The sequence below is a fragment of the Durio zibethinus genome, chromosome 21 (assembly GCF_047325235.1).
Source record: "Durio zibethinus cultivar Kanyao isolate XHJ-2024 chromosome 21, ASM4732523v1, whole genome shotgun sequence".
Taxonomy (NCBI): Eukaryota; Viridiplantae; Streptophyta; class Magnoliopsida; order Malvales; family Malvaceae; genus Durio; species Durio zibethinus.
This window is the reverse complement of record NC_143182.1, coordinates 10,298,490-10,323,856: the sequence shown is the minus strand read 5'-3', so window position 1 is coordinate 10,323,856 and position 25,367 is coordinate 10,298,490. Positions and strand designations below refer to the sequence as shown.

At 34.4% G+C, this 25,367-nt stretch overlaps 4 protein-coding genes across 16 annotated transcripts; 1 reads left to right on the top strand and 3 right to left on the bottom strand.

Annotated features, from left to right (window-relative positions):
- Window positions 1-4,587, bottom strand: LOC111305544 (glucose-6-phosphate 1-dehydrogenase, chloroplastic-like). Of its 2 annotated transcripts, none has more exons than XM_022903185.2 (10): window positions 4,237-4,587; window positions 3,451-3,638; window positions 3,200-3,294; window positions 2,974-3,088; window positions 2,011-2,216; window positions 1,774-1,923; window positions 1,560-1,680; window positions 1,168-1,397; window positions 866-1,066; window positions 1-497 (listed from the first exon to the last, which is right to left on the bottom strand). In XM_022903185.2, the coding sequence occupies exons 1-10, from the start codon at window positions 4,433-4,435 to the stop codon at window positions 245-247; spliced, it is 1,758 nt and encodes a 585-aa protein (XP_022758920.2). In that variant the 5' UTR covers window positions 4,436-4,587; the 3' UTR covers window positions 1-244. The 2 variants fall into 2 exon arrangements, with proteins under 2 accessions (XP_022758920.2, XP_022758919.2); XM_022903184.2 differs by having other exon boundaries at window positions 3,451-3,653; window positions 4,237-4,575.
- A 5,947-nt stretch (window positions 4,588-10,534) lies between these two features.
- On the top strand, window positions 10,535-11,599 carry LOC111305545 (uncharacterized). Its single transcript, XM_022903186.2, has one exon. The coding sequence runs from the start codon at window positions 10,651-10,653 to the stop codon at window positions 11,251-11,253; it is 603 nt and encodes a 200-aa protein (XP_022758921.2). The 5' UTR covers window positions 10,535-10,650; the 3' UTR covers window positions 11,254-11,599.
- Window positions 11,600-11,794: 195 nt separating this feature from the next.
- On the bottom strand, window positions 11,795-18,428 carry MEF7 (Tetratricopeptide repeat (TPR)-like superfamily protein). 11 transcript variants are annotated; one of them, XM_089750841.1, is made up of 6 exons: window positions 15,185-18,428; window positions 14,738-15,092; window positions 13,209-14,575; window positions 12,946-13,030; window positions 12,351-12,458; window positions 11,795-12,261 (listed from the first exon to the last, which is right to left on the bottom strand). In XM_089750841.1, the coding sequence occupies exons 1-2, from the start codon at window positions 18,297-18,299 to the stop codon at window positions 14,995-14,997; spliced, it is 3,213 nt and encodes a 1,070-aa protein (XP_089606967.1). In that variant the 5' UTR covers window positions 18,300-18,428; the 3' UTR covers window positions 11,795-12,261; window positions 12,351-12,458; window positions 12,946-13,030; window positions 13,209-14,575; window positions 14,738-14,994. The 11 variants fall into 11 exon arrangements, with proteins under 11 accessions (XP_089606967.1, XP_089606962.1, XP_089606966.1 ...); XM_089750836.1 differs by having other exon boundaries at window positions 11,795-12,458; XM_089750840.1 differs by having other exon boundaries at window positions 11,795-12,226; window positions 12,297-14,575.
- A 131-nt stretch (window positions 18,429-18,559) lies between these two features.
- LOC111305542 (phytochrome C-like) lies at window positions 18,560-25,367 on the bottom strand. Of its 2 annotated transcripts, XM_022903182.2 has the most exons (5): window positions 25,033-25,359; window positions 22,649-24,484; window positions 21,126-21,942; window positions 20,630-20,926; window positions 18,560-19,712 (listed from the first exon to the last, which is right to left on the bottom strand). In XM_022903182.2, exons 2-5 carry the CDS (start codon window positions 24,468-24,470, stop codon window positions 19,499-19,501), a joined length of 3,150 nt encoding a protein of 1,049 aa, XP_022758917.2. In that variant the 5' UTR covers window positions 24,471-24,484; window positions 25,033-25,359; the 3' UTR covers window positions 18,560-19,498. The 2 variants fall into 2 exon arrangements, with proteins under 2 accessions (XP_022758917.2, XP_022758916.2); XM_022903181.2 differs by having other exon boundaries at window positions 22,649-25,367.

The window sequence follows — 25,367 nt, the reverse complement described above, 5'->3', positions numbered from 1 at the left end:
AGACTAAAATCAATCCGTTCATTGATTTGAAACCAAATCAATTTACACACGAATTGTTTGCAAATGTAGAATCACTTTGCCATTCAATTATCTGTACTTTCACAAATCAACAAAACAAAGAAAATCACCCACCTAAAAACACATGATGCACTTAAATGGAACAACTGTGGGTGATATAATGAGCCCTGTCATGGTTCATGAGTAGACAAAATTAGATTGTTCAAAACTTTTGGCACCATTATGCTTATGAGTCTTCTCCGCTGAGATCACCCCATCGAACATTGTACTTGGCCGCAAGATAATGTGCTCCAACTGGTCCTCTGCTCCCATACGGGTACAGTTCTGGAGCAATCTTTTTTACTTCGAGTTCTTTTAGCAATGGTGTAAACAGTGACCAAGCAGCATCTAGCTCATCACTTCTAATGAACAACCTTCGTTCCCCTGCTATAGCATCTAAGAGCAATCTCTCATATGCATCTGGGATTTCTTTTGAATACCTTCATATCAGAACCAAAGTTTTAAATTAATGCCATCAATGTCGCTTGAAGGAAATAAAATGAGATATACTTGCATGAGTTTTCAGACCATGCTAGTCGAAAAATGATCTTTATTTTTCAAGTTGAAGCCTGGTAGATATCAGTTCATTTAATCCATGTGATTTTAAGGGAAAGCTAGATGAGTTTTTACTAATGAGTATATGCTACTGAAGATAAACATATGGCAGCAAGTATTGTTTTAATAGGCAGAACATTTTAGTTTCAACATCAAGCTCAGTGATAATACACTCCCAATGTCAGTTAAGTGCAGTTCAATAAACTGAAGCAGCATATATATTGAGTTACTAAAATATTGAATATCTCCATACCTTGCCCGATAAAGCAAATTAAGGTCACTGCGATCTAATCTCATTCCAAGACCAGGAACTTTGTTATTGATCTTCAGATAAATGGCTTCATCAGGTTGCACGCGCAGCACAAGCTCATTTGTAGCCTTGTCCAAATCAGTTCCAAAATTCTGCTTGTACAAATTACCTGGAACATGTCTAAACTGAACTCTGATTTCTGCCCTGGATTTTCAACCCACAACTTTTCAGGCCATTCAATTATAGGGATGATTACAAGGCATAGGCCCTCAATATAAAATCAATAAATAAAAATATCCACCTACCGCCTAGTATGGAGAGCTTTGCCGGCCTTCATGAGAAAAGGGACACCATCCCATCTTGCATTATTTATAAACAGAGCTGCTGCAGCAAATGTAGGCGTAATACTGTTATTTGGTACAGTTGAGTCATCAGTATAACCTGGATATCTTCTACCGCCCTTGTTGTGGCCCTTATACTGACCAATGATGACATCCTCGAGCTGCAGTTGTTTCATTGATCTCAGAACCTTTACCTGAAAATGGGCCATTCCCATCATGTTGTACCAGATTTTTAAAATAGAGTTTTAGGAAATATAAGAACAACAGAAAGTAAATCAATGAAATAAATAGCAATCAATCACCAAGTCAAAGCACATTCTCAATGGTACTTATCACGTCAAAGGAAATAACAATACCTTTTCATTCCTAATGTCCTCAGCATCTAAGCTGACAGGAGTCTCCATTGCAAACAGTGCCAGAATTTGCAGGAGATGATTTTGCATTATATCTCGTATGATTCCATAATGATCAAAATAACTGAAATTAACAAGAAACACTTAAAGTGATCTTGGTCTTTGGAAAGAACCATGTTTTTAAATACAAAAACATCAGGAAGAGTACACAACTCACCCCCCTCGTCCTTCAGTACCAAAGTCTTCAGAAAATATCAATTGCACATTGCGGATATAATTCCTTGACCACAAAGGTTCAAAAACAAGATTTGAGAAGCGAAGCACTGAGAGATTCTCAACAAGTTCCTTGCCCAAGTAATGGTCAATCCTAAAAAAAAGCATTATCAAAATTGAGCTGTTCTTTTAGTTCTATCAATTTGCAATTTTCTATATAAAACTATAAAGCAACATGTACCTGAAGATCTGATCCTCAGTTAAATAACGCTTCAGACATCTTGTTAGCTCAGCAGAGGACTCTGAATCACGGCCAAATGGCTTTTCAACAATGACCCTTGTCCACCCATTTGCTGAAGAGGCTTTGAGGCTGGCACATCTCACCACATCCACAAATATGTTTGGAGGTACTGACAAGTAAAATAACCTATTTGACAGTTTTCCAGCCTGGAAAGAAGCATTTTCCAATGTTAGGATGGAGAGAAGTCTAAGATGGAACCAGCAACTCAGTTTCCATCCATTGTATATTTAGTAGGCAAAAAAGAAATCCATCAGTTTGTTCACCAACATGATAGTATTTTGTTTTAGTTCAATAACATACAAGGGGTTTAGCCACCATTCAAAAGTTAAAAGAGCAGTCTAACCTTCTGTATTATACTTTATTAAGTATGAGATCTTAATCAATCTTTTCTTAGACCAATTCTTCTTGTATTAATCCTAAAAGAACGAACATGAAAAACCTTTCCTTAATGCACCATTCTAAAAGTGCCTCGACTAAAACAAGAAGACCATGCGGCATCACAATTTGAATGTAGAACAAATAGTAAAATGTTATGAACATGTTTTTGTTGCTATAATTCAGCTTTACTCTCGAATCCAATACTTCAACCTTTTAAAAGATAAAATGGTTTCAGAGACTATTATAAGATAAATACATCAAACTTAGTATGCTAAAAAGAACAAAATTTTGCAAAAGAAAATTTCTCTAAATCTCAAGGATAATTCTAACATTCTCAATTTTATTTCATGCTATTCCATAAAGAGATAGTAAACTTAGTGCCATGAGGTACGCAGTGATAAACCTTCCAACTCTTGTAACTACCATTACATTCCTAAACTAGTTGCAAAATTAAACATGAAAACATTAGAATAAGGTTGAATGGACGTTAAGAAACCTGAGGAAAAATGCAAAGGAAGACGTTACCTCTTTCTCTTTCAGCTTGCTATCTAGTTCTGCAAAATGCTCCTCGGAATTATACTGACCTGAATGGTAAAAGCATCTCTTCAAGAACTGCTCCATTTTAGCTTCACAATTTTCGCTATAAGTCATACCAGACACCACATAATAAATTAACACAACGGCATACAGAGTTTTTAGATAAAACGTGATAGAGATTAATCAAATTAATTTAACATGATATTAATCTTACTTCGTATCAATTCTACAAGTTAAAGTTCCACTAATCATGTTCCTGAGCTCTTCATCTGTCAGTGTAGTACGAGCATAACCAAAAACCACAAAGTTCTGCATTACAAGCGAAAACATAAGAAAAAGATACAAACTCACTAGTCATTGAAAACAACTTAGCTCTCTGCCAAATATAAATTATCTTGACTCTGGTTAAAGAAAATTATTCTATCTTCAGAAAATGAAACCCTGTGAAGAAATGAAGGGCGTTACCTCAGGAAGACAATCTTCATAGTAAAGGGCAAAAAGTGCAGGAAAAATTTTCTTCTTAGCAAGGTCCCCTGAAGCTCCAACAACAGCTATGCTGAGAGTAGTCTGTACTTCCTCTGGGTCTGAGAAGTCAAAGAAAACTTCTTCCTCTTCAGGCTTGATTCCTTTGGCCAAAGGCCTTCCATCCATACCTAATCCAAAGAGCACTTGAAGGATAAAAAATCAGAAACTAAACAAAGGACAAACTTGATGAAGAAAAGATTGCAAAAGAAGTTCCTAGATGAGGAAAAAGACTGGTTGGAAGGCAAAAAGCACATGATTTCCAGAATTCAAAACATACTTTGAAATGGCAATTTGGATTACATGTCCAAATTTTCACCACAGCATGTCATTGGTATCATACATGGTAAAAGAAACTATTGCTCCATCAGATTCAATCCAAATCTTTTAAGAAATGTTGAAGTTGTTTTATTTGACAAATTGATAATTATTCATTAAAATTATATCAGCACACAACATCAAAACTTCCCAGAAATCATACATTGGTGAAGTGAAATATTTCTATATCTCCAATCTCGAAAGCTAAAAGCAGCGTATTTCTTTCCACAATTCCAATGCCAACAAAAGAATACTTGCAAACAACAGATTACATTACTAACAGAAAATCAATTATCTAAAGTAAAAGTAAGTTTCATTCACAAAGACAATTCATTGCGTACTATAACAATCAAAACAGATAAACAGAACACGAAAGAAAAAACAAAATAAAATTGAAATAAAATGACTGACCATCCTGCATAGAAACAGCATTTAGTGGCTGCCCATTTGAGGATTTGATCTGGAAATGGTTTCTCGCAAGGATTCTTGGACGAACTTGAGAAACCCATTTGGAGAAACAACATTTTCTTGGCTTACAAACATTGAATTCAGAAGAAAAGGTAAGTGAGGAAGAAGAAGAAGAAGAACAAGGCGTAATGTGTGTAGCCATGCAATTAATATAACTGATCAAACAAAACTAAAGAAATGTTGAGTACAAGGTTTCTGTTGGATTTTTATATCATACAAAGATAGTTGGGTTAAGAAAAGAATGTTAGAAAATATCTTTGGCAGTTTACCCTTTGAGTTCTTGAGAAGTTTAGCAAAGTGAAAATGGGGTTTTTCAACTGCTAATCAAATCTGCTATGTGAGGTCAGGATTTTTTTAGATTTTTTTAATCTTATCAGGTCTTATTAAATTTTTTTTATACATACAAAATGGCGGTAAAAGCGCCAATTTCATCATCTATGGCCTTGGCCGTTGAGGATTCGGTTCTTCGGTTGGGTTAAAAGAACAAAATACTATTAATAAATTTATCTAAAACAATGCAATAATAAAATTAGAATATATATGCATGGAGAATAAATTAACTTATATCAGTGAAAATTTTTTAATTATATATTTTTTAATAATTAATTTTAATAAATTTAAAAAATAAAATAAAATAAAATTTTAATTTATTTCTCTTATCAATTTGATTTATTAAAAAATATAAAATTAAAAATTTTTACATTAATTGTTCTTCATATATATATAAATATTAAATGGATAAATTTTAATATAATCTAAAAACATATATGTGACAACTTTAATTTTATCATTAAAATCTAAAAATTTCATCCACTTTAAATTTTACAAGAGTGTAGGGGAAAAATTTTTATTCTATGAATTGGAAATGAAACAGTGAACTTGAATATAAGACACCAAACTCGGTTGAGGTTGAGGAAGGTTGAAGATGAAGATTAAATTTGGTCATTATTATATATATAAAGAGAGGGATATATTTATCATGCTAAAGTAAAAAAATGATCCATTTTAATTATTTTTCTTTAATCAACTCCCCTTCTCCATCTTTCTTTGCATTCCTTTGTCGATCACAAAGTCCATTTCTTTGAATTTTTATTGGTTAAATATTAAATAAAATTTATTCTTTATCGGATTTAAATTTGTCCAAAGGTCGTTGTATTTTTCCAAACTTAAAAGATCAGTCTACTGTTTAAGAGGATTTGGGCATAAATATTAAGTTTATTAAACTGATTTGGATTTTAAAAAATAGGTACATTTAAAAGACGGGTTAGATTGAACCTTGATTTTAATATTTTAAACTCAGTTTATCCAGTTTTTTTTTTTAATTATATAATATATATTGTTTTTTTAAGAGAGATTTATTTAATAAATTTATTCAAAGATCGAATTATTCACGTAAATTCAAATGTTCGTTTATATTTTGAAATTGATTAAATAAAAAATTAAAATTCATTAAATAAATTTGATAAAATTTTTAAATCTATTTCAAACTAGATCTTAAAAAAAAAATTAAAACTTAATACCAATTCGGCTTGGTTCAAAGGAAATATATAAAATATTATAATTATATAGGTATATATATATATATATATATATATACACTATAAAAATAAAATTTCATATGAAAATTTATTTTTATATTTATTTTTTTAAAAAATTTAATTTTTTATTATATAAATTAAGTTTAATTGATATGTTTGAGATTTATTTTTTAATTTGGGTAAAACTTAAGAAAATTTTAAAACCTAAAATATGGGCCAGTTTGGATTTGAACAGTATATAATCTATTAATATTAAATATGTGTTTAGTCTAGCCCATGAACATCTCTATTGATACATTAGCGTAAATATTATGCTTTTTTTTAGTTTTGAATCAAAATGACTAAGGATAAGTGTTATGAATTTTATTTTAATCTAAGAGTAAAAAAAAGACTTAACACTTTTACCGATGTAAGTAAATTTTTAAATTTTTTATATATATTATATTAAGTTATTCATGTTTTAAAATTTAATAAAAAAATAATATTATATTTTAAAAAATAATTTGATGAATTTAGATTGTATTATTTAATAATCTAGATTGCTTTATGTAAAATTTGAAACCCAAATTATCAAGCTAGATTGAACTTGAATAAGTCTGTAAGATGTTATTGTGTTTAAGCTTGACCCAAACAAGACCCAATCTATAAATATATCTAATTGTATGTCTAAGTGAGTACTTTAAATATTATTTTTATTTAATTAAAATTTTATTTTGCATAAACACGAATAAAATTCGTTTGAAAAATAATAATTTAATTAACAAAAATAATATTTTAAGAGTTCAATTGAAAACAATAGAAAAATAAACTAGATTTATTTAAAAGATCTAAAAAAGTATCCAAATCGAGCAAAAATTCAAAAGCGAATTACTAGATTGTTCTCATGTCACACGACTTCACCAAACAAAAAATAAATCATATTATGTCGCTAAAAGTAAAAACGACCCATGATGCACATATTGAATAAAACGTGTATATTCTTTTTAGACCAAGAAAAAATAGAGAAATTCTAGTCAATTTTTCGACCTTTACCGTGTGCAATGATTTATTCTTCGGGAAAGAAAAGTTTCAGTAAATTACGAGGTGACTTTACAGTAGAAAACTGAATTGAGTTAGGTTGACATGGTCAAGCTTGGATACTTGAAAACAGAAGCAGCAGCAGTAGGCAAAGAATCAATCAACTACAACTATAATATTATTGCAACGTCCTTTCTACTTTTGATTGGGTCAAAATCAGATAATAATTCTACACTGCTACCTGCTAGAATATTCTTAGGTTTTACATTTTCTAACCCTAAATTGAACCAGGGAAATTTTTATTCTTAAGTTTTCATTTCACATAACAATTTAGGCGATCAGTACTGCAAAATGCGATCTTCAATCCACATATGTAAACTTCCCTGTCTAATATTTAACTTGCCATTATATTGAAACTTATAAATTGTATTGCCCCCTTTTGTTTTTCTGTTTTTTTTTTTTTTAACAGGGAAATTTAGTGGAGAGAAAAAATAAATCCTTAAGCTTTGACCTTTGTAATAATCGTGAAATTTATTTATAAAATGTTAAATTTTTAATTTCAGTAATCAAGATTAAAATTTTTGCTAATTTTTTATTATTTTTTCTAACTTTTTTATTTATTTATGAAAAATAGTAACACTTTACACTAAATAATAAATATCATAAATTGATCTTAAGAGTTAATCTAATTGATTTATAAAATCATTTTTAAGTAACGAAATTCAATAAATTTAAAATTCAAATTTAAAATTTAAAAAATTATCTATAATTTTTTTTCTATCCTCATATTTTTATATAAAAATAAAATTACAAATTCTAACAATTGAAATGTTACATACAAAGACGGTTCCTCATTATAGCTAGAGAGGGCCAAAGCCCTCCAAAGTTTTTAAAAGTCCTTCGGATATATATATTAAAATTAATTTAATTTTTTAAATTAAAATTACTACATTTTTTTTGTGATTTTAAAAATTAATTTTATGAGTTATTTTAATTTAAAAAGTATTAAAATTATATTATTATGCTTCTATTTATTGTATTCATAAATCATTATTTATAAATTCTTAAAATCAAACTAGAGATTTGTAATAAATTTTAAATCACGATCATACGAAGTTAACAAAAATTAAATTAACTTTTTAACTTTCTCAACAAGATTTCAAATCTCAAACTAAGTATTAAATATGTGTTTTTCTTTTCTTTCGACCTTATTACAATATCTCTTTACCTATAATTTTTATTTTTAATTTTATTTTAAATCTTTATCTCATGTTATCTTAAATTTTTTTTTTCAACAAAAAAAAAAAAATTGGAACCGCTTCATAGAAAGTTAAGAAAAAAAAATCATATATTCAGTTTCTTGATCTAGTGGTCAAGAAAACATTAAGAAGACACCTTCCTTCCTTTTTAATGCAGGACTCTATCCCATTGGTAACAAAAAAAAAAAAAGAAATCATAATTTCCAATCTCAAAGTTTAAATTTCATTCTTTTAAAATTACATTTATTTTTTTGTTTTGATAAAAATATATTATTTAATGATTAATTTATTTATATTCTTTTATTTTAATTTTAAATTTCTAAAAAAAAATTTAATAATTCATTGAAAAATAGTGTAATTAGTAATTTTATCATTAATTTAAAACTCTTATTATTCTTAAAAGTTTAATGCTATAATACTAATATTTCTATGTTATAATTTTATAAGTTGATTGCTTTTTATTAATATATTATTTGTATATATATATAATATTATTAATTGACCGTCTCAAGTATATATGTTAAGATGCGTCGCAGATTATGTAAAAAATTATTTCGTATACGATGGTAACACTTGACCTCCTTTATATATAAAAAAAAAAAAAAAAACTCAAGTTCTAACAGTTGAGACGTTATATCATGAATGGTGGTAGCGCGTTGGCAACTGCAAAAATTTTTTCTTACCCATCTTAAAAGGATGATGGTTAAAATAATTTAACTTTGGTAAGCAGTTTAGTAAGTTTGGTAGAGCGAGGCCCTCGGAAACCAAACCGCGTAATGTGTGAACAAACATGTATATAATTTAAAGCTGACCGAGTTGACCTACCATAGCATGCCCCAACAAAAGCTAGAAAGGGTGGGGTCCCTGGCTTTCCAAGCCAATCAGTCTCGTTGACCCCAAGTCATTGTGCCCTAAGAACCGTGATCAACCTTCCAATGAGGAAATTCGAAGAAATTATTCTTTTTTCTTTTTCATTTTTTAATTAAACCCAATTATATTAGGTATTTGAACGCAAATTTTGTTATATAGGGTCTCATTTTCTTTTATATTATTGGTTAAGATGACATAGGACATTGTTTGATAGCATCTAATATATGATATATCATTTCTTTGACTGGAACTCAGGGCATGGTTTGAAAAGTGCTATTTTATATTTTATATATGATACATGAGTCTTCAATTTATTTTAATATATATATGATTATATATTTTCTTGGATACTTCATTATTCATATAGATATGACATTTTAATTTTCTCATGTAACAAGGAGAACATAACAAAATTTTCTAATGTATTAAAAAAATCATTTAATATATTCTACAATAATTCACTATGCTAGAAACATTCATGAATTTTTTGAGATGCCATTTATGAATTTGGTTGTCTTTTAAATTCAAGAAAAATTTGTTGGAAATACAGAGATGGAGCCGTTTGAGAATTACTGTTACCCCAAATGTGAAACTTAAAGATCTACACCTTCCAGAACTCAAATTATGAAGGTACTATAGCGAATGCCCATAGGCCTACCATGAAGGCCAAATTTAAAGACCTACCATCCGGAGAAAAGGCCATTTTAACTAAAAAAATTGGCAATTAAATGAACCATTTAAAACTACATTTGCTGTTTTAATAGTCTGATCATAACTTGTTTACAACTCAAATCTTAAGTTCTGCCACCAATTTTCTCATTAAATAACTTGTATGTATCAATGAATTACGATAACAATATTATAAAACTCTAGTTTAAAATTTAATGTCTTAACGGTATATTCATTACAGGACACGGTATTGTATTATTCTCATAAAAAAGTTTTAATTTTTTTATAAATAAACCCCAAATTTGGTGAAGTAAATTAAATTTATCATTAATTTTTTTTTTTTGTATATAATTTTATAGAGAATTAAACATAACCTGTATCTCAAAAATTGAATCCATTTTTTTAGAAACTCAATGCTTTTCCCCTTTAATATTCAAAATTAACAGAGATTTAAACACTAATAGCTGGAATTAATAGATTCTGGTTACTATTAAATTGATATAAAATTTCGATTAATACATTTTTCAGAGGGTAGAAAATTTTAAAAAAATTGAGAATCTAATTAATTATAGCTACCAATATCAATGTTAAAAACACTGTTCCATTCTAAAGGCTGTAAGACAAAAAGTGGTAGTTCAATTTTTTTTTTCTTTATATTATATTTTACAAGCCAAAGGGATGGTAGATCAGAGATTAAATATATCCAAAATTATATCAGTCTTGGTCTTCTTATTAGTTAGTCATCAGTCATTACAAAATTAATCATATTCCGAGATTGCGAATTATTTTATTAAAAATTTTGAAATAGCTTAAAAAAGTGGTTGACTAGGGGTAAGTTCAAGGAATTAGCTTCCATCTCTTCCTATATAAGTAAAGCTTTTGCCCCATTTCCCTTCAGCTAATGCTATTAATCTAAGCTCAAAAGCATCTCTCTGCCACTGCTGAAGCTCTTTATATCTCTCTCTCCAGCTCCTTTCTATAGCTGAAAAGAGAAGAAAGAAAGTATGGAGAATATTTACAAACAAATCCATACTCCGATTCAATTGATCAGCAGTTCTCATTTTCTGAAGCTAGTCACCAAAATTTTGCTCCCTTTTTCAGTCCTTTCTGTTATAATATCCTACCCTTTGTTGTGCAACTTCCATGTTTTAGCATATGGTTTACAGCTCTTTAGTTTCAATGTTGGTAAGAATTACATGTTTCTACTTTGCAATGGACTTCTTGTTTTCATTGTCACCAGCTCTGGTTTGATCGGTAGTTCTTCGGTGGAGACTGATTTTAAAGCTGAAAAGACTCTCAAGAGTAAGGAAGGTAGTGAAAGAGAATTACACGCTAAATCACCAGAGCCGAAAGCTATTGTAAATGCAAAAGTTATTCCAGAAGTTGATCAAGATTTGACCCTGCTTCAAGGAAGAGAACATGTGCCCTTGGTAGTAAAAGATGCAGGTGAAGAAGATAGAAATGAGTTTGTTTCAGTTGAGGAAGACGAAGATGAAGAACTTGGGTTGATGAGTAATGAAGAGTTAAACAAGAAATGTGAAGATTTTATTAGAAAAATTAAAGAAGGAATTCAATTAGAAGCCCAGCAACTGATTATGGTTCAATAACAGAATTTGACGCAATCGAGGGTACTCTAAGCATCAACCTCGTTATAGTTATAGATTTCTGTAACTTGTTTTGTTTCTTTTGCTTATCTCTTAGAAAGCCCCTAACTTCACAATAATTTGCACTCATACATACCTGCTTTCCTGTAGTTCTTTTTTGTTCCCAGAAATTTGATTTCTGAGTTTTCTTTAAAATTTTGGTTTATGTAAACTATTCGCCGTGTTGAAATGATTTCCGATGCAAACAATAATGTGTTGGCATCTGATAATGTTAATGAAACTTGCTGTTTAAAAAAATTTGATTAAGTTGTTGGAGTAGATCTGTTGAAGACTATCTTACAGTTTGGTTTCAAGTTCTGGTTCATCGACAAGCTAATTAATTATGATCCATCAAAAATTTTTTTTTTTTTAAGTTTTAAACCACTTGCTGAGTGCCGACTGTGGGGTTTATAAGCACGAGAAATAATCAATGACAATAACATTTTTAGATTTAAAAAGCGCGATGATATATTCCTTTTAAAGTATAATAAAAAATAAAAATTAATTAAAAATTGAAATATACGTTAGTCTTGCATTTATCTTCAGAGTTAAAAAATTCTTAAAACAGTATATTAAATAATTTTTCATCAATAATCTAATACATAGCTACATAATTCCTTGAACAGGAAAGTCCAAAGTTTGAATTCGTCCTGTTCCAATCCGTCTAAAGGGCAAAAAAAGAGGACAGCAATCTGACTTCAAAAGGCTCTATCACTTTCCAAGGGATTATTCCACACATAGGAACAAGCCCGGGAGCAGGTAGACTAGAAGATTCTGAATATCTTAAGAACATGTTTTAACCACACAATGAGCTGCTCAATCTTCTGATTTCCAACCCAAATTAGAGAGGGTTGTCAATCCGTTGCAATTTCTCTTCAAGCCATTTAAGAAGGCAAAATGGGACAACCTCCCCGTCAAACTTCTAGATCCTCAAATCCTGAAGAGAAATTTTTACTTAAAGCATTCTTCCACCTGAAAATGAAACAAAAAAAAAGAAAGAGACTAACCCCACCACCATATAAGCATCAGCATCAACCAAGCAATAAATTAACATCTCTTACTAACAGATTCTCTCCTTGGTGATATCTATATGGTTTCTAAGGGTCCCATTCGGAGCTGCAGGATCATAGTGCGTCTTTTTTGTCAAGAAAGAAAGCAAGCCTTTTGCCCTTTGCACATGAAACACAATAATTAGAAGAAAACAAACAGAGAATGAAATAAAAAGTAGGATAAAAAACACAAGGCACCAGTGGACAAAATGAAACCAATATTGACTTTTCATTCCCTTGGGTTTCCTTGGACCCAAACACTTCCAACTAAGCTAAATTAAAAGCAAGGACAGTGGGAGACAGGAGTTTTAACGTGCTTGACCCGGTCCTGTGTCCTCTTTGGTGTTACCAAACACAGATGCAGCGAAATCAAATAATTTATTGACATGTCACTTAAACTAGTCCAGTTATGAGAATATTTATGACAGCATTTAGCATGTTATGGCTAAATGCAAGCCCTTATCATCCACAATTTGACTAAACAATTGTTCTAAAATGGTTGAGCCATCAACCCTACAAGATTCTTTTCTCAAACATACGAGACAGAGCATAGTGTGGGAAGTTCACTTCATTTTTAAGTACAAAATGGATATAAGATGATACATACAAGTTGAATTACGTAAACCCTTTTACGCTAGCATGATCCTTCGAAGGTTACTTTCTCATCTTCTTACCTGTATGGAGTTATACAGCTGAATGGCAACAAAACAATGCAATTGCCATGTTAATTCCTCAATGAAGCAAGCCATCATAATACAAATAAAAAATGACAAACATAATTTGTACTTTGGATCAGATGAATGGAGAGCTACTAAGAGATCATGGATGCATGATATTATTTTTAGATGCCCACCTAAGATTTCAGCTAACCTGTCATGTCCGGCTAAAGCAAATTGCATGGTTTTATTGGTCTTCATATTCCATCTTGCTTTGCATGAAATGTTGCTATTGCAGTCACTGTTTTCACACAATTGGAGGCGGCTGCATAATAACGTTTCAGAAACAGTAACTAATATAAACATCAATCAGTTAGATGACCTTGACACTGGTTTTTATTCTTTGCCATTATTTTCATATTTACGGTTTTTGCAAACTATAGTGTTGTCACCCCACAACTTGCTATATATAAAAGCAAAGTGAAACATGCGGTTAATTCCGTGCAACACTCAAAGCAAATTATTTATGCTAAGTAGATTATTCTATATTTATAATCAAATGAAACAATCGACTTAGTTGCAATGTAAAATGCATTTCAAAGGGACAACATTAGTACTTAAAAGCAGCTTTTTATGCATGAAAGTTTAGCAACCACTAGCATTGATTCTTTTATCCAGGAATAGAGGAAGGTGAAGAATGAATATTGCATTAAAAGGTTAACTCTCCAAGAAATTGTTGGCGTCGGGCCCTTCCCCGCATCATTATAGGTCAAGGAAATCCAATCTCGAGCAACCTTTCATATCAAGGTAAAATTTCAATTAAGAAAAAGTAACCACCCAGAAACCTGGAATCGCATGTGAAGAATGATACAAAAAATTGTACATTACCACCTCTATTACATTAGCAGTGTTCAAAGTCCAAGATTATTAACATCAGCAATTACTTATCTTTCCAGTGTCCTCATCACCATTGAATTTCATTTTCTAAATGTGGGAAAAATCTTTGGATGAGCAAGCTTCAACTGCATTTACTAGCCACCAGCCACCAAATCACCAAACCTAAGATTCACAAATATCGTTTGCTGCACAAGCTAGCATATTCCCAACATGATCAAACACTCTGGCGAGTTCTCTATGCACATAATTTTAGATGTTCCTGGGTAATCAACAATTTTGTAAAGGTAGTTGCAGTAAGATAATGAAATGTTCGAGCACATTCCTTCGTACTGCTTTCAACATTTCGGTCCTCCATGGGAAGCAAGGAACTCTCCAATCACCATGAAAACAGAAAAATTTTCTGGATTTGATAGTCATTCTTCACTATAAGAAATATCCTGAATATTCAAATCCCTTGATCCTGATCACAAGAAACATACTATCCATCTTCTTACAGCATCTCTCAGAAGGTATGCTCCATTTGTCATTTCTTATTTTGCTTATTCCATGGACAGCACAAGCTCATGTTGTAATACTTTGAAGCCATAAGGTGTAAGAATACTTCATGCATGTAAGCATGTTTTGATGTGCACATACAGCATTCATTCTCTGGCTTGGCTTCTGAAGTCAAAACCAATATTTGATCTGCAAAACCAAAAACACATTTTAAAATTTAGCTCGAACATTCAAGGGCTAAAAAGAAATATTTCCCTCTTTCATAAACAATATAACCGCTGAACGAATGGTTGTAAAAATGTCTACTCAGAATTCTTTTCAAGAATGTGTCCAAAGAGTGATAAAACTCACTATCATAGTATGAGCAAGAAAGCAATCACCAACGTTTTGTAATAGTTGGGATGCTAGGTATGAAAGGCAGAGCAATGTCCTTATCTAAAGGGAGTTCAAACCCTCTATTCCCTCCAAGTGACTACAATGTAATAAACTTTGCTTTGAACTCTCCATGCTGATCCAACCAATAGTGAACCATCGAACTAATTTGTATTTCAACAGTTTCTTAGAAACTGTTAAATATTCAGCACATATCAAATTCAGGTATGGACTCTTCATAGGCAGAATAAACCAACTTCATGATATTCACCAAATCCTCCCAAGTGTTGAGCTTCAGCATGCAATGCCAAAATCCTCCAAGGACAAATCAAGCCTGACAAGTCAGTCACCAGTAATCCCCACATGAACACTTACCATCATTAAAATGATGAAATCTGTTCGAATCCCGTAATATAATTAGCCTACCTACAATCTTTGATATATACTTGAAGGCCATGTGGCAGTCACCGCAAACCCGAAGGTTTTTCATTATCCTAATTGGTAATTCTGAATTGCGTGTGAGAACAAAAGCGACTGCAAGTTTCTCACTATGGTAGCTGAGGAGTTCCTCTTTACTCTCTGGTTCCAAGTCATACAATGCAAACCTTGTCTGCGGCAAATATCCAGCATCCCTCATTTTTCTGTTAAGTTCCTTCAGTTTTGCATAGATCAAATCATTATCAGGGTGTGATTTATCACCTGCCACAAATACATGGACGCCATCTTTCATTGTGACCCAACTACAACCAGCTTCTTTCTTTGCTGCTGCCTTTCTCATTGCAACCCTAGCATCAGCTACACCTTCCCACTTTCCCCCAGAAGCATACATGTTAGCAAGAAGAACATAGTTCACAGCATTTTGAGGTTCCAAGTCAAAAAGCATCTCAGCAGCCTTCCTACCCAACTCTGTCTTGTGACCATTTGCTCGGCAGCTAGCCCCTAAGACTGTCCTCCAAATAAGAACATTAGGCTTCATTGGCATGCTATTGATAAAATCTTCCATCGTATCAAGTTCACCGGCCCGCCCAAGGAGATCCACCATACATGAAAAGTGCTCCATCTTGGGAGCCAACCCATACACTTCTGTCATAGAGTTGAAATGAGTAAATCCTTCATCAACCAATCCCACATGGCTACAAGCTGATAAGACCCCAACAAAGGTTACCTGATCTGGCAATTGACCTTCTAGCTTCATATGTGTAAAGAGCTTGAGAGCTTTGTCCCCATGTCCATGACGTGCATGGCCTGATATCATTGAATTCCAAGAGTATACATTCCTTATTGGCATCATATTAAAAAATTTTGAAGCATAATCTATCCTTCCACATTTGGAGTACATATCAACAATTGCGCTTCCAACTACAACATCAGATTCTAAACAAGCTCTTATAGCACAAGCATGAACTTCCATGCCTCGCTCTAATGTTGCAACTGAAGCACAGGCACTAAGAACAGTGGCAAAGGTGAAACCATCCAGTTTCTGACCCCTCTGCATCATAAACCAGACTAAATTCACAGCTTTGTGCAATAGCTCATTATGTATATACCCAGAAATCATGGAATTCCAACTAACTTCATCTCTTCTCTCAGACATCCTGGAAAAGATCTTCTCACATTCATCCATCTCTCCACATTTTCCATAACAAGCCAAAAGTGCATTCTCCACAGAACAGTCATTTGCAAGATGGTATTTAATTACTAGTGAATGTATCTGATGGCTCAATTTGCTGAGTGAAAGAGATGATACTGCCGCAAGAAGGTTTATAAAGGTTATTCTGTTAGGATCCAACCCAGTATGCCTCATGTCCAAAAAGTATTCAACAGCTTCCGAAACTGAAGACTCCGAATCAGCTAATGCTCCAACCACAGAATTCCATGAAACTTGATCGTGGTCCAGCATCAAGGAGAAAATGTTTTTGCATTCAGAAAGACATCCGATATTGGCATATAATGCAAGAAGAGCATTTGAAACTGAAACATCCAGATCAAGTCCCAATTTTAGACCTTCACCATGTATTTGCTGTCCAAGCGTGCTCCAGCGCAAGCTTGCACATGAACTCAAAGCGCTTATTATAGTGTAATTTGAAGGCATTAGTCCAGTTTCTCTCATTGCACAGAAGCTTGAGACAGCATCTTCAAAACACTCATTCTGGTCAAGACCAGAAATCATGGTATTCCAAGAGACCAAATCTTTATTAACCATAAGTCTGAAAACAGAAATAGCAGCAGCAATATCACCACATTTAGCATACATGTTAATAAGTCCATTCCCAATTGCAACCACGGCATCACTTAAGCCCCTACGAATCAAATATCCATGAACCTCTCTACCTTTTCTTCTCCCTTCTTCTAACACAGAAAATTCACCAAAAGAACTTAACAGAATAACGTAAGAATCAAAATTTAAATCAACCAAGTTTGTCATCTCCATAAAAACTTCAGCTGCTTCTTCTCCACATCTCTGCCTTATCAATCCAACCATCAAGCCATTCACAGAGACTGCATTTCTCCTACTCATCTGCCCAAAAATCTTCATAGCATAGTTAGTTAAACCAAACCTTGCAAAGCCACTTATCAAAGCACTACCCACATAGAGATCTGAAAGAAACCCAGATTTTGTAATCCTGCAAAGCACTTGTTCAAGCAAACTGAAACCATAATCAAAGGAAGAACAGGCAGCAGTTATCAAACTCCCAAATGTATATTCATTAGGCTTGAAACTGATTCCTATACCCTCTATTTGCATCCTTGAGAACAGCTCAAAGGCAGACACTGCATCCCTACTTTGTGAATAAACTGATATAACAGAGTTCCAAGATATTGAATTTTTAACCTGTATGTCATCAAAAACTCGACGAGCATCAGAAATGCACCCCAAACAACTCCCATACATCGATATCAGCACATTACAAACAACTACATCATACGAATATTGAGATTTCGAAATCAACCCATGAATTTGCAAACCAATTTGAAGCCCATAGGATCCAAGCTCCTGACAAGCTCGAAGAACACTGCCAAAGGCATAATGAGTTGGCCAAAAACCCGTACCAACCATCTCTTTAAAAACCCCACAAGCCTCATTAGGCATCCCATTTTGGTTATACCCAGAAATCAAGCAAGCCCATGTAACTGGATTCCTCTCAGGCATTTCGTCGAACACTTTTCGTGCAGACATCAATTCACCAGCTCTTACATAAACATTGATGAGGGAGTTGGACAAGAACAAATCTCCATCAAACCCATGTTTTAAAACCTGCAAATGAAACTCTTTTGCGTCGGTTAAGCTACGAGAATCTCTGTACCGGGCAACCAAAGATTCGTATAGCTCGAGATTTGAAGCTGAAAAGGGAGGGAAGGAGGGTTGAGATTGAGATGATTTGTAGTGATTAAGGTTGGTTTCCAATGCTATTGGAGAAGGAGGAGATGGGTTAGTGAGCTCTGGGGTAAAAAATGAAGGGGCAAGTGAAGTGAAAGTAAGTGTCGAGTTGTAGGTAACACGCCTATGAGTGTGAGTAGAAGGAAAGAGAGACCGGAGCATGGCGAAGTTGACTGTCGTTCTTTCGGGTTCTGGTTCATGCCTTCTGGCCCGCCTTTATAGACATTCAAAACAATCAGCGTTTTTTATGGCTACTACGAACTTTCCAAATCCATGCTATATATTTCTGACAATCACAAACGTGAAAAATTAAAAGTGTTCAAGTGCATGTCGAACAGGGTTACCATAAGGTAAAAGGAAGAGTGAAGGCATCAATGTAACATTGAGAAACAAATTCACAAGGTAAAAATTCTCAACCCAGATGATGGCACTACAACCTTTTTTTTTTTGGGCATTTTATTTCCTTCTTTTAAACAGGATGAATGAAATGGTTTCATTGAACAAACACTAAGCCTGCTAAAGCCTACAGATGTTCACAGACAGCAAATGTATAACCGTTTATAAATCGAACACAAAACAGGCCTACAGCCGTTTACTAACACAATGCTACAGCTGCTTACAAACAGAAAGGCCTCCCCCGTTTACAAACTGGAATACCATCAATGGAGAGATCAGCAAATTTGGAAACATGGTCCAGAACAGCGAATGTTGACATCTGATCGTCCAACTGGCAAAAAGATAACTCTTACTACGGGTTTTATAGAATTTTGGTAACTGCAGTATCAATGCCTTGAAGATGTTAGCAGTAGTTCTGCCGCATTTCAGCAGAGTGATTAGAGCCAAGCGACTACCCACCAAAGTCTCTTTGACTTCTGAACCTGTTTCTCCTCCATAGCTAGAATATAGTTTCTTACCAAGTCAATGGATCGTCTAGAGGTTTCACCGTACAGTATATATACTTCTCCAACTCGAACTCTCATACATCAAAAGCAGCAATATTGACGCCATATGCCCAAGCAATTAGACATTATCTGAGTCGAAGGAATTGAAATGCAAGAAATATACGCTCCGTATCCCATATAAAAGAAGGTTGTAATTCAACTAATTTTTTTATCAGGTTTTTTTGTTACCAAGGCCTTGACTCTGCTGCAAACTTTTCACCTGCTTTATAAACTTCTAATGGAGAATGCTATTTGACAGGCTGAGCAGCATCCAGTATCATCCAGACTCAAAGTGACCGCAACTTGACCCCGAGCTGTGAAGGCACTTGTTTGGTTGATATGACACCCACTGATACGGTTCATGAGGAAGCTGCAGTAGCATTGTTTCTCTGCTCATACAATTCCAGTGGCCGTCGGTTTTCAATGGTGGCCAAGATGGCGAGCCAATGGGAATTCTACAAAAATAATGAAGGATGATCTTTCTGCCTCTCTAAGATACTGTACAGTACCATTCATAATCTTTACAAGCTTCTGACTGATGTATAGACCTAGACCTTCCCTTGAGACACCCTGGCTGTGGTGGAACATCTCCTGAATTAAATCTTCCGGGATACCTGGAGCTGGATGAGTGATCCTGCGATTTAATCACTCAAAGTCAACAGCCTTATTTTGATTCTTTATCTTATTGAGGAGATATAGAAAAATGACATATAATTGCTCCATTCACTCTAAGTCGCATGTGAGAGCCAACAATGATGTTTGAATATTCAGCACAAGTTCAAAATAATTTGAAACTGTTATTTCTTCATGTCATAAGCATGATAAATGCATCATGAAAATGATTGACGGCAAGGTGGAAAAGCAAGACCAGTCAAGGTAGGAAAACAAAGGCAAACAAGGAAAGAAACCTCAGCAGAGGAAAAAAAAAAAAACAGTGGATTCAATATTTTGAGGATATAAACAATAAAACAACTATATAAAATAAAAAGAACTGCAGGCATAACATAGATCTAATGCAAATAGTATTAAATACGATATTGCAGTATAGGTTTCACCACATTTTAAAATGAGTTCAGCAGTTCTAGACTACCTCCACAAGTGGGTATTTGTCACCCATACATTACGAAGAAATGATGGAATGTAAAAATGGCCCGTCTTATGTCCGGTACCCATTGAATACATACGCTAATTAATGCTACCCAGTACCAACTTATAGATGCATACAATAAGAATTAACATTGTCACCATCTCATTTACACCATATTTCAGAAGATGTATATGCTTCACAAATTTTGAAATGAATATCTTAACAAACCAACAGATAAAAAAGGAAGGACGATATGCGTATGCTGCCAACACCTACTAAATTTTACTACTATTCTAGGCACTCCCCCCCCCCCTTTTTTTTTTCTTCTGCAGAAAAAGGAAGAGGAAAGAAAAAAGGCATTGGGCAAATATGGTGATTAAACGTTTTCTCCTTTTTTAATAAGATAACTTGCTAGACTGCATCTACTATGAACATAATAAAGCATGTAGGAAATAGATATTTACCGAAATTCAAGATAAACAATGTGTATCTTCATTCCAATACGTTCCTTCCTAGGAGTTACCCTGAATGTCACTGATGATTCCTCAAATGCAGGAGAGAAGAGGAGGGCATTTGTCAAAAAATCTGATAGGACTTGCTGAAGCCTCAAATTGTCTCCATACAAGTATATGGATGACACATCAGCAGGTAAATCTTCGATAATCTGAACTTGCCGCTCCTGGCTCATTATCATAACTTGTTTCAAGACAGCTTCCAAGGCTTCACCAAGGTTAAACTCCCCAGAGTTCGTTTCCATGTAGCTGCAAATAGGTGTCACATGGAGCGAACTTTTGTTAAGACAGAGAGAGAAAGAGAAGGGCGTTGACTTATAAACAACATCATACAAAAATGTAATCTTCAATCCATGAAATATTAATAGTAAATACAACCCAAAGTTATGTTCATTCAAAATCAACAAAATAAAAAAACTAAGGTAACAGGCATGTTAAACAATCCTACCACTCCTCAATACTTTCAATGTCTGTGTCATCAACAATCTTGGTTATTTGTTCCTGACACATTACACTTGTCCTCAGAAGCTGCCTCTGCTCTCTACTCAAATCAGAAGCCCCCATCAGGTCCTGCACTAACACAATCCCCGTCAAAGGCTTCCTGAGTTCCTGACGGATGTAAGCCAACTTATTGAGGCTACTAGCTGCTGCCTGTTCAGATATCCTCTGCACCTGCAAAGCATATTGAAGCTCAGGGCTAGCTACATGCAAAAAGCACAAAATGCCAGTGACCCTTCCTTCAACATCGGTCCTTCTGTTTGCAGAAAGTAATGCTTCAACAAATTTACCCTGCCGATCAAAGAACCCTAACAACAATTTATCTGCATCCTCAGCAGCAGTTATCCCATTGAATAATATCCTGAGTTTGGTTAAGGTGTCTCGATCCTTCACCCGACAGCCAAAATTGTCCACTGTAAAAACCTCTCCAAGAAGCATCCTATCAACGGCTTCTTCCCTCTTCATACCAGACAACTTTTGCATAGCATCATTCCACTCCAAGCATCGGCCAAGCTCATCAATCACAAAAATTGGAGGAATAAGAGCAGATGGGCTCCTCATAATACCAATATAATCACCTTGGATACGGGTATATTTGTTCATGACCACCTTTTGGCCAGTGAGATCTTGCCCAACAAAGCAAATTCCAACGACATTTTCCTTCAAGTCTCGATTACAACATGAATTAACAACCAAGATGATAGGGCCATTATTTTCCAGACACCCAAAAGTCCTAAGCTTGATTTCAACGTTTTGTTTTTCTATACCTGCCATTTTGTTATCAACATGGAGAGCCAGTATAAATTCACAAAATGCAAAATTAGTGCAAAGGGAAGATAAAAGGAGATAAGGAGCTCAATAGACAAACGTAAAGCAAGTGATATTTAGCACAATCTAACAAAGCAAATGTTCAATTACATGGCCAAGAGAAAATGAATAAGATTTATAAATATCAGTTCATTTCTCTGACAGTCTATCACAAAGGGATCAAATAAAAAGACACATGCTAACCCTAATTCAAATTAGATGACTAAACAAGTTGTACTCCCATCTTTTTTCAACGGAGATGCATGGTTTTGGGTTATTCACATAAGCCAGCAAATAGATCAGAAAGCAGTGCGAAAAAATTCAACCTGCTAAGCAGCATGATAGCACTAAGTAAACAACCAATACTGAACAATACAGAATACCTTAATCCAAATACTTGATCTATATAGCTACAAATATGCCTCCGGTAAATAACACAGCTAGGCACTCCGCATACAATTGCGCAGCTGACACGGTTAACAAACATATAAAACAAATGGATGCAAATGTAAGTGACACAGTTTACCCAGATGTATATAAGGAAGAAACAAAAATAACCAGATGTTGAAATACACTAATCAGTTAACATGCACATAATTTCTACACAAGAAATAAAAAAGCATTATCTAATTAGCAGCAAGTTCAAAAGATAAATTTGACCATCACCTTCTAGGGCTAATGATAGCATGTTCTTGACAATATCAATAGAATCATCCTCAACAAGATCGGCAAATGGCATGCCAATGGCTTGCTCAACAGCCAGGCCAGTGAGTTCTGCTGCTTTAGAGTTCCATCCATTTATGTTACAAGAGGAATCAACAGCAAAGATTGGGACAGCAGCTGTCTCAATCAGGCGGACCATTTCATTAGTGACAATACACAGTTCATCCACCCTCTGAATCCTTTCATCAACAGATGGTACATTTGCAATCATTTTGGAATCATCAGCAACCTGATCTTGCAAGGATCCTCTCAATATCAGCTGTAAGGAATGAATGGCATCCATTTCTACATCCTCCCAAGGTAGGCTTCGCCACTTGACAACCTCCAGAAAAGCCTTGAATGATGATCTTGGATGCATCTTTCTTCCATCATCCTTGTCATCAGGGCCATGCTTTGCACCACCCCATTTGATCTCTTTAGCTGTATGGGACCGAAACCAAAATAAGAAGTCTTTAGCAGTGATCCTAACAGCAGCCATCCCACAAACTGCCTCCCCAAGAACTGAAGCACTTGGATAGCCAGCTTCCATAAGGCTATCAGTACTTAAGCCTGTACCACCACTATGGTACTCAAGAAGCCACTCGGCTATATCTCTGATTTGTGCCTCTGTAGGGGTAACTCCTAGCAACCAAAATTTCTGTCTGCAATAAAGTGCAGCCCCATCACACTTAACAAGATCCATCACATTTGGAGATTTAGTAACAATTCCTACTGGAGAATCTCTCAACAGCATGTCACAAAGCACAGTCTGAGTCCGCATAATATGCTTCTCCCTCATTTGGGCAGCCAACTCCACTCCCTTGTTAATTTGCACTCCAAATACTTGAATTAGAATCTCACAGGCATATCTCAGCGGAAATGGAACAAACCTGGGGCTAGTGTGATGGCAAACCACTAATCCCCATAATTTTCTTCCCTTATCATGTTCACTGTCTGTCGCATCATTATCCTCATTGATAGTTACTGAAATCACAAGAGACGCAATTGATCCCATATTTGCCATATACTGTGCATGACACCCATGCGGAGATCTTAATGTGGATCCACAAAGACTTAATGGTCGAGCCAATCCCTTGTCTTGAATCACCTTAACTGGTTGGGCAAAACAATCACATATCATTCTAACTTTATTTTTCATGAAAAGGAATCTTGAGGCTTGTGGTATGTCAGTAGCTGGGTAATGCAAGCCTTGATAAGGTTCCACGTCAGGTCTACGGCTTTCCGAAACAACTTCCCCATGTTCATCTTCATGAAATTTATAAACCATTACCCTATCATAACCTGTCAAATCACTTACTTCCTTAACCAAAACATCACATAACAAAGATATGTTCCCACTTGGCAAGGACTGCAATCTCGAAATGGCTTTGGCTGCCAGCTTATAGGACTTCAATGCGCCAGCAGCTGTTACTGGCACATCAGCTGGGTTAACTGGTTCTAGATCTATCACCAGTCCAGCATTGATCCTATGCAAAATAGCATAAAAGGGCTTGCCCGACATTTTACAATGAATCAATATCGGATTGAGAAGATTAACTTCCCTGAAATTAGCAGCTTTCTGCAAGGCTGTTACACCCTGAGACCTAAATAGTGTTCTCACATCACTTCCAATAGTTAGAGCCTCTTGCTGCTCTATGCTTGGAACAGCATGAGGTGCCAAGTCCAACATTTCTGAAGCGTTTTCACTATAAGCAAGAACCGTGAAGGTTTGCTCATCAACGGCAATCAAGCAACCAAAGGGCTGAATTAGACTTCCCCTTTGCATCTTTTGAAGGTAAGCTGACACGGTAGAAGACGGAACATTACTGGTTGAACTGGAAATGTTGAGGTCAATAGAAGTAGAGTAATCGAAAAGCCTCTTGGATTCTTCAAAGTCCACATGTAGCTTGGCATCAATTGGGGTTTGTGCAGCCACACGAGCATTTTGTTTTGATCTAGCAGAACTACTCCTAGAACAGTTACTCTTGTTTGTCGACATGGATGACATTTTCTCAATCACCGTTTTTTACTCTTCTTGTTCTTTAATGTTTAAATATCACCAAAACCGAAAGAAAAGTGCAAAGCTTTTCATGGAATCTGTTAAGTTTTGTACTGCCAGGACAAAACCTGAGACTTTACCAACATAATCCATAATCAAATTAAAATTCCCATATCAAAACGAAACTTATTTATTGTCAACTATAATCCACTGGACCCGGGAATCATGACCGAAGTAAAAAAAATCTCATTGAAACCATAGTAAAGTTAACAGCTTTTTCTCAGAGAATTCTGATGATTCCATTCTCAACCCAAAAATAAAAAGCCACCAACGAAATCAAAAGGCTCACCAGAAAATGGATTCCACCACCTTCAAACATATCTATACGGACTGATTCCTCGTTATTTGCCCTCCAAAATCCTAAATAAAACAAAAAACCGAAATCAAGTAATCAACCCGCTACTTAAAACAGTTATGCACTGCTCATAATTCCTTGAGATACTCTTATTTCACAAAACCGAAACCCCAAACCCCAAAAGAAAACCCAATATTCAAAACCTAATAAAATGAAGATGCAATATGTGAATTTGAAGAGGGACTGTGGGGTTGCGTTGGGAAGTAGTATCAATGCAGGTAAAGAAAATGCTCTTTCTTTGTTGCGTGGGTTACAGAGTCACCGTTAAT

Coding starts and splice junctions, on each gene's coding strand:
- LOC111305544 (XM_022903184.2), bottom strand. CDS start 4,435: ATGGCTACACACATTACGCCTTGTTCTTCTTCTTCTTCTTCCTCACTT. Junction 3,089..3,199: donor ACTTGTAGAATTGATACGAA/GTAAGATTAATA, acceptor TATGACTTATAG/CGAAAATTGTGAAGCTAAAA. Junction 2,217..2,973: donor GCAAGCTGAAAGAGAAAGAG/GTAACGTCTTCC, acceptor GCTTCTTTCCAG/GCTGGAAAACTGTCAAATAG.
- LOC111305545 (XM_022903186.2), top strand. CDS start 10,651: ATGGAGAATATTTACAAACAAATCCATACTCCGATTCAATTGATCAGC.
- MEF7 (XM_089750842.1), bottom strand. CDS start 18,299: ATGCTCCGGTCTCTCTTTCCTTCTACTCACACTCATAGGCGTGTTACC. Junction 15,093..15,184: donor GTATATATCAAAGATTGTAG/GTAGGCTAATTA, acceptor CTGACTTGTCAG/GCTTGATTTGTCCTTGGAGG.
- LOC111305542 (XM_022903181.2), bottom strand. CDS start 24,692: ATGTCATCCATGTCGACAAACAAGAGTAACTGTTCTAGGAGTAGTTCT. Junction 21,943..22,648: donor GCTATCATTAGCCCTAGAAG/GTGATGGTCAAA, acceptor ACAAAATGGCAG/GTATAGAAAAACAAAACGTT. Junction 20,927..21,125: donor ATTGAAAGTATTGAGGAGTG/GTAGGATTGTTT, acceptor ACCTATTTGCAG/CTACATGGAAACGAACTCTG.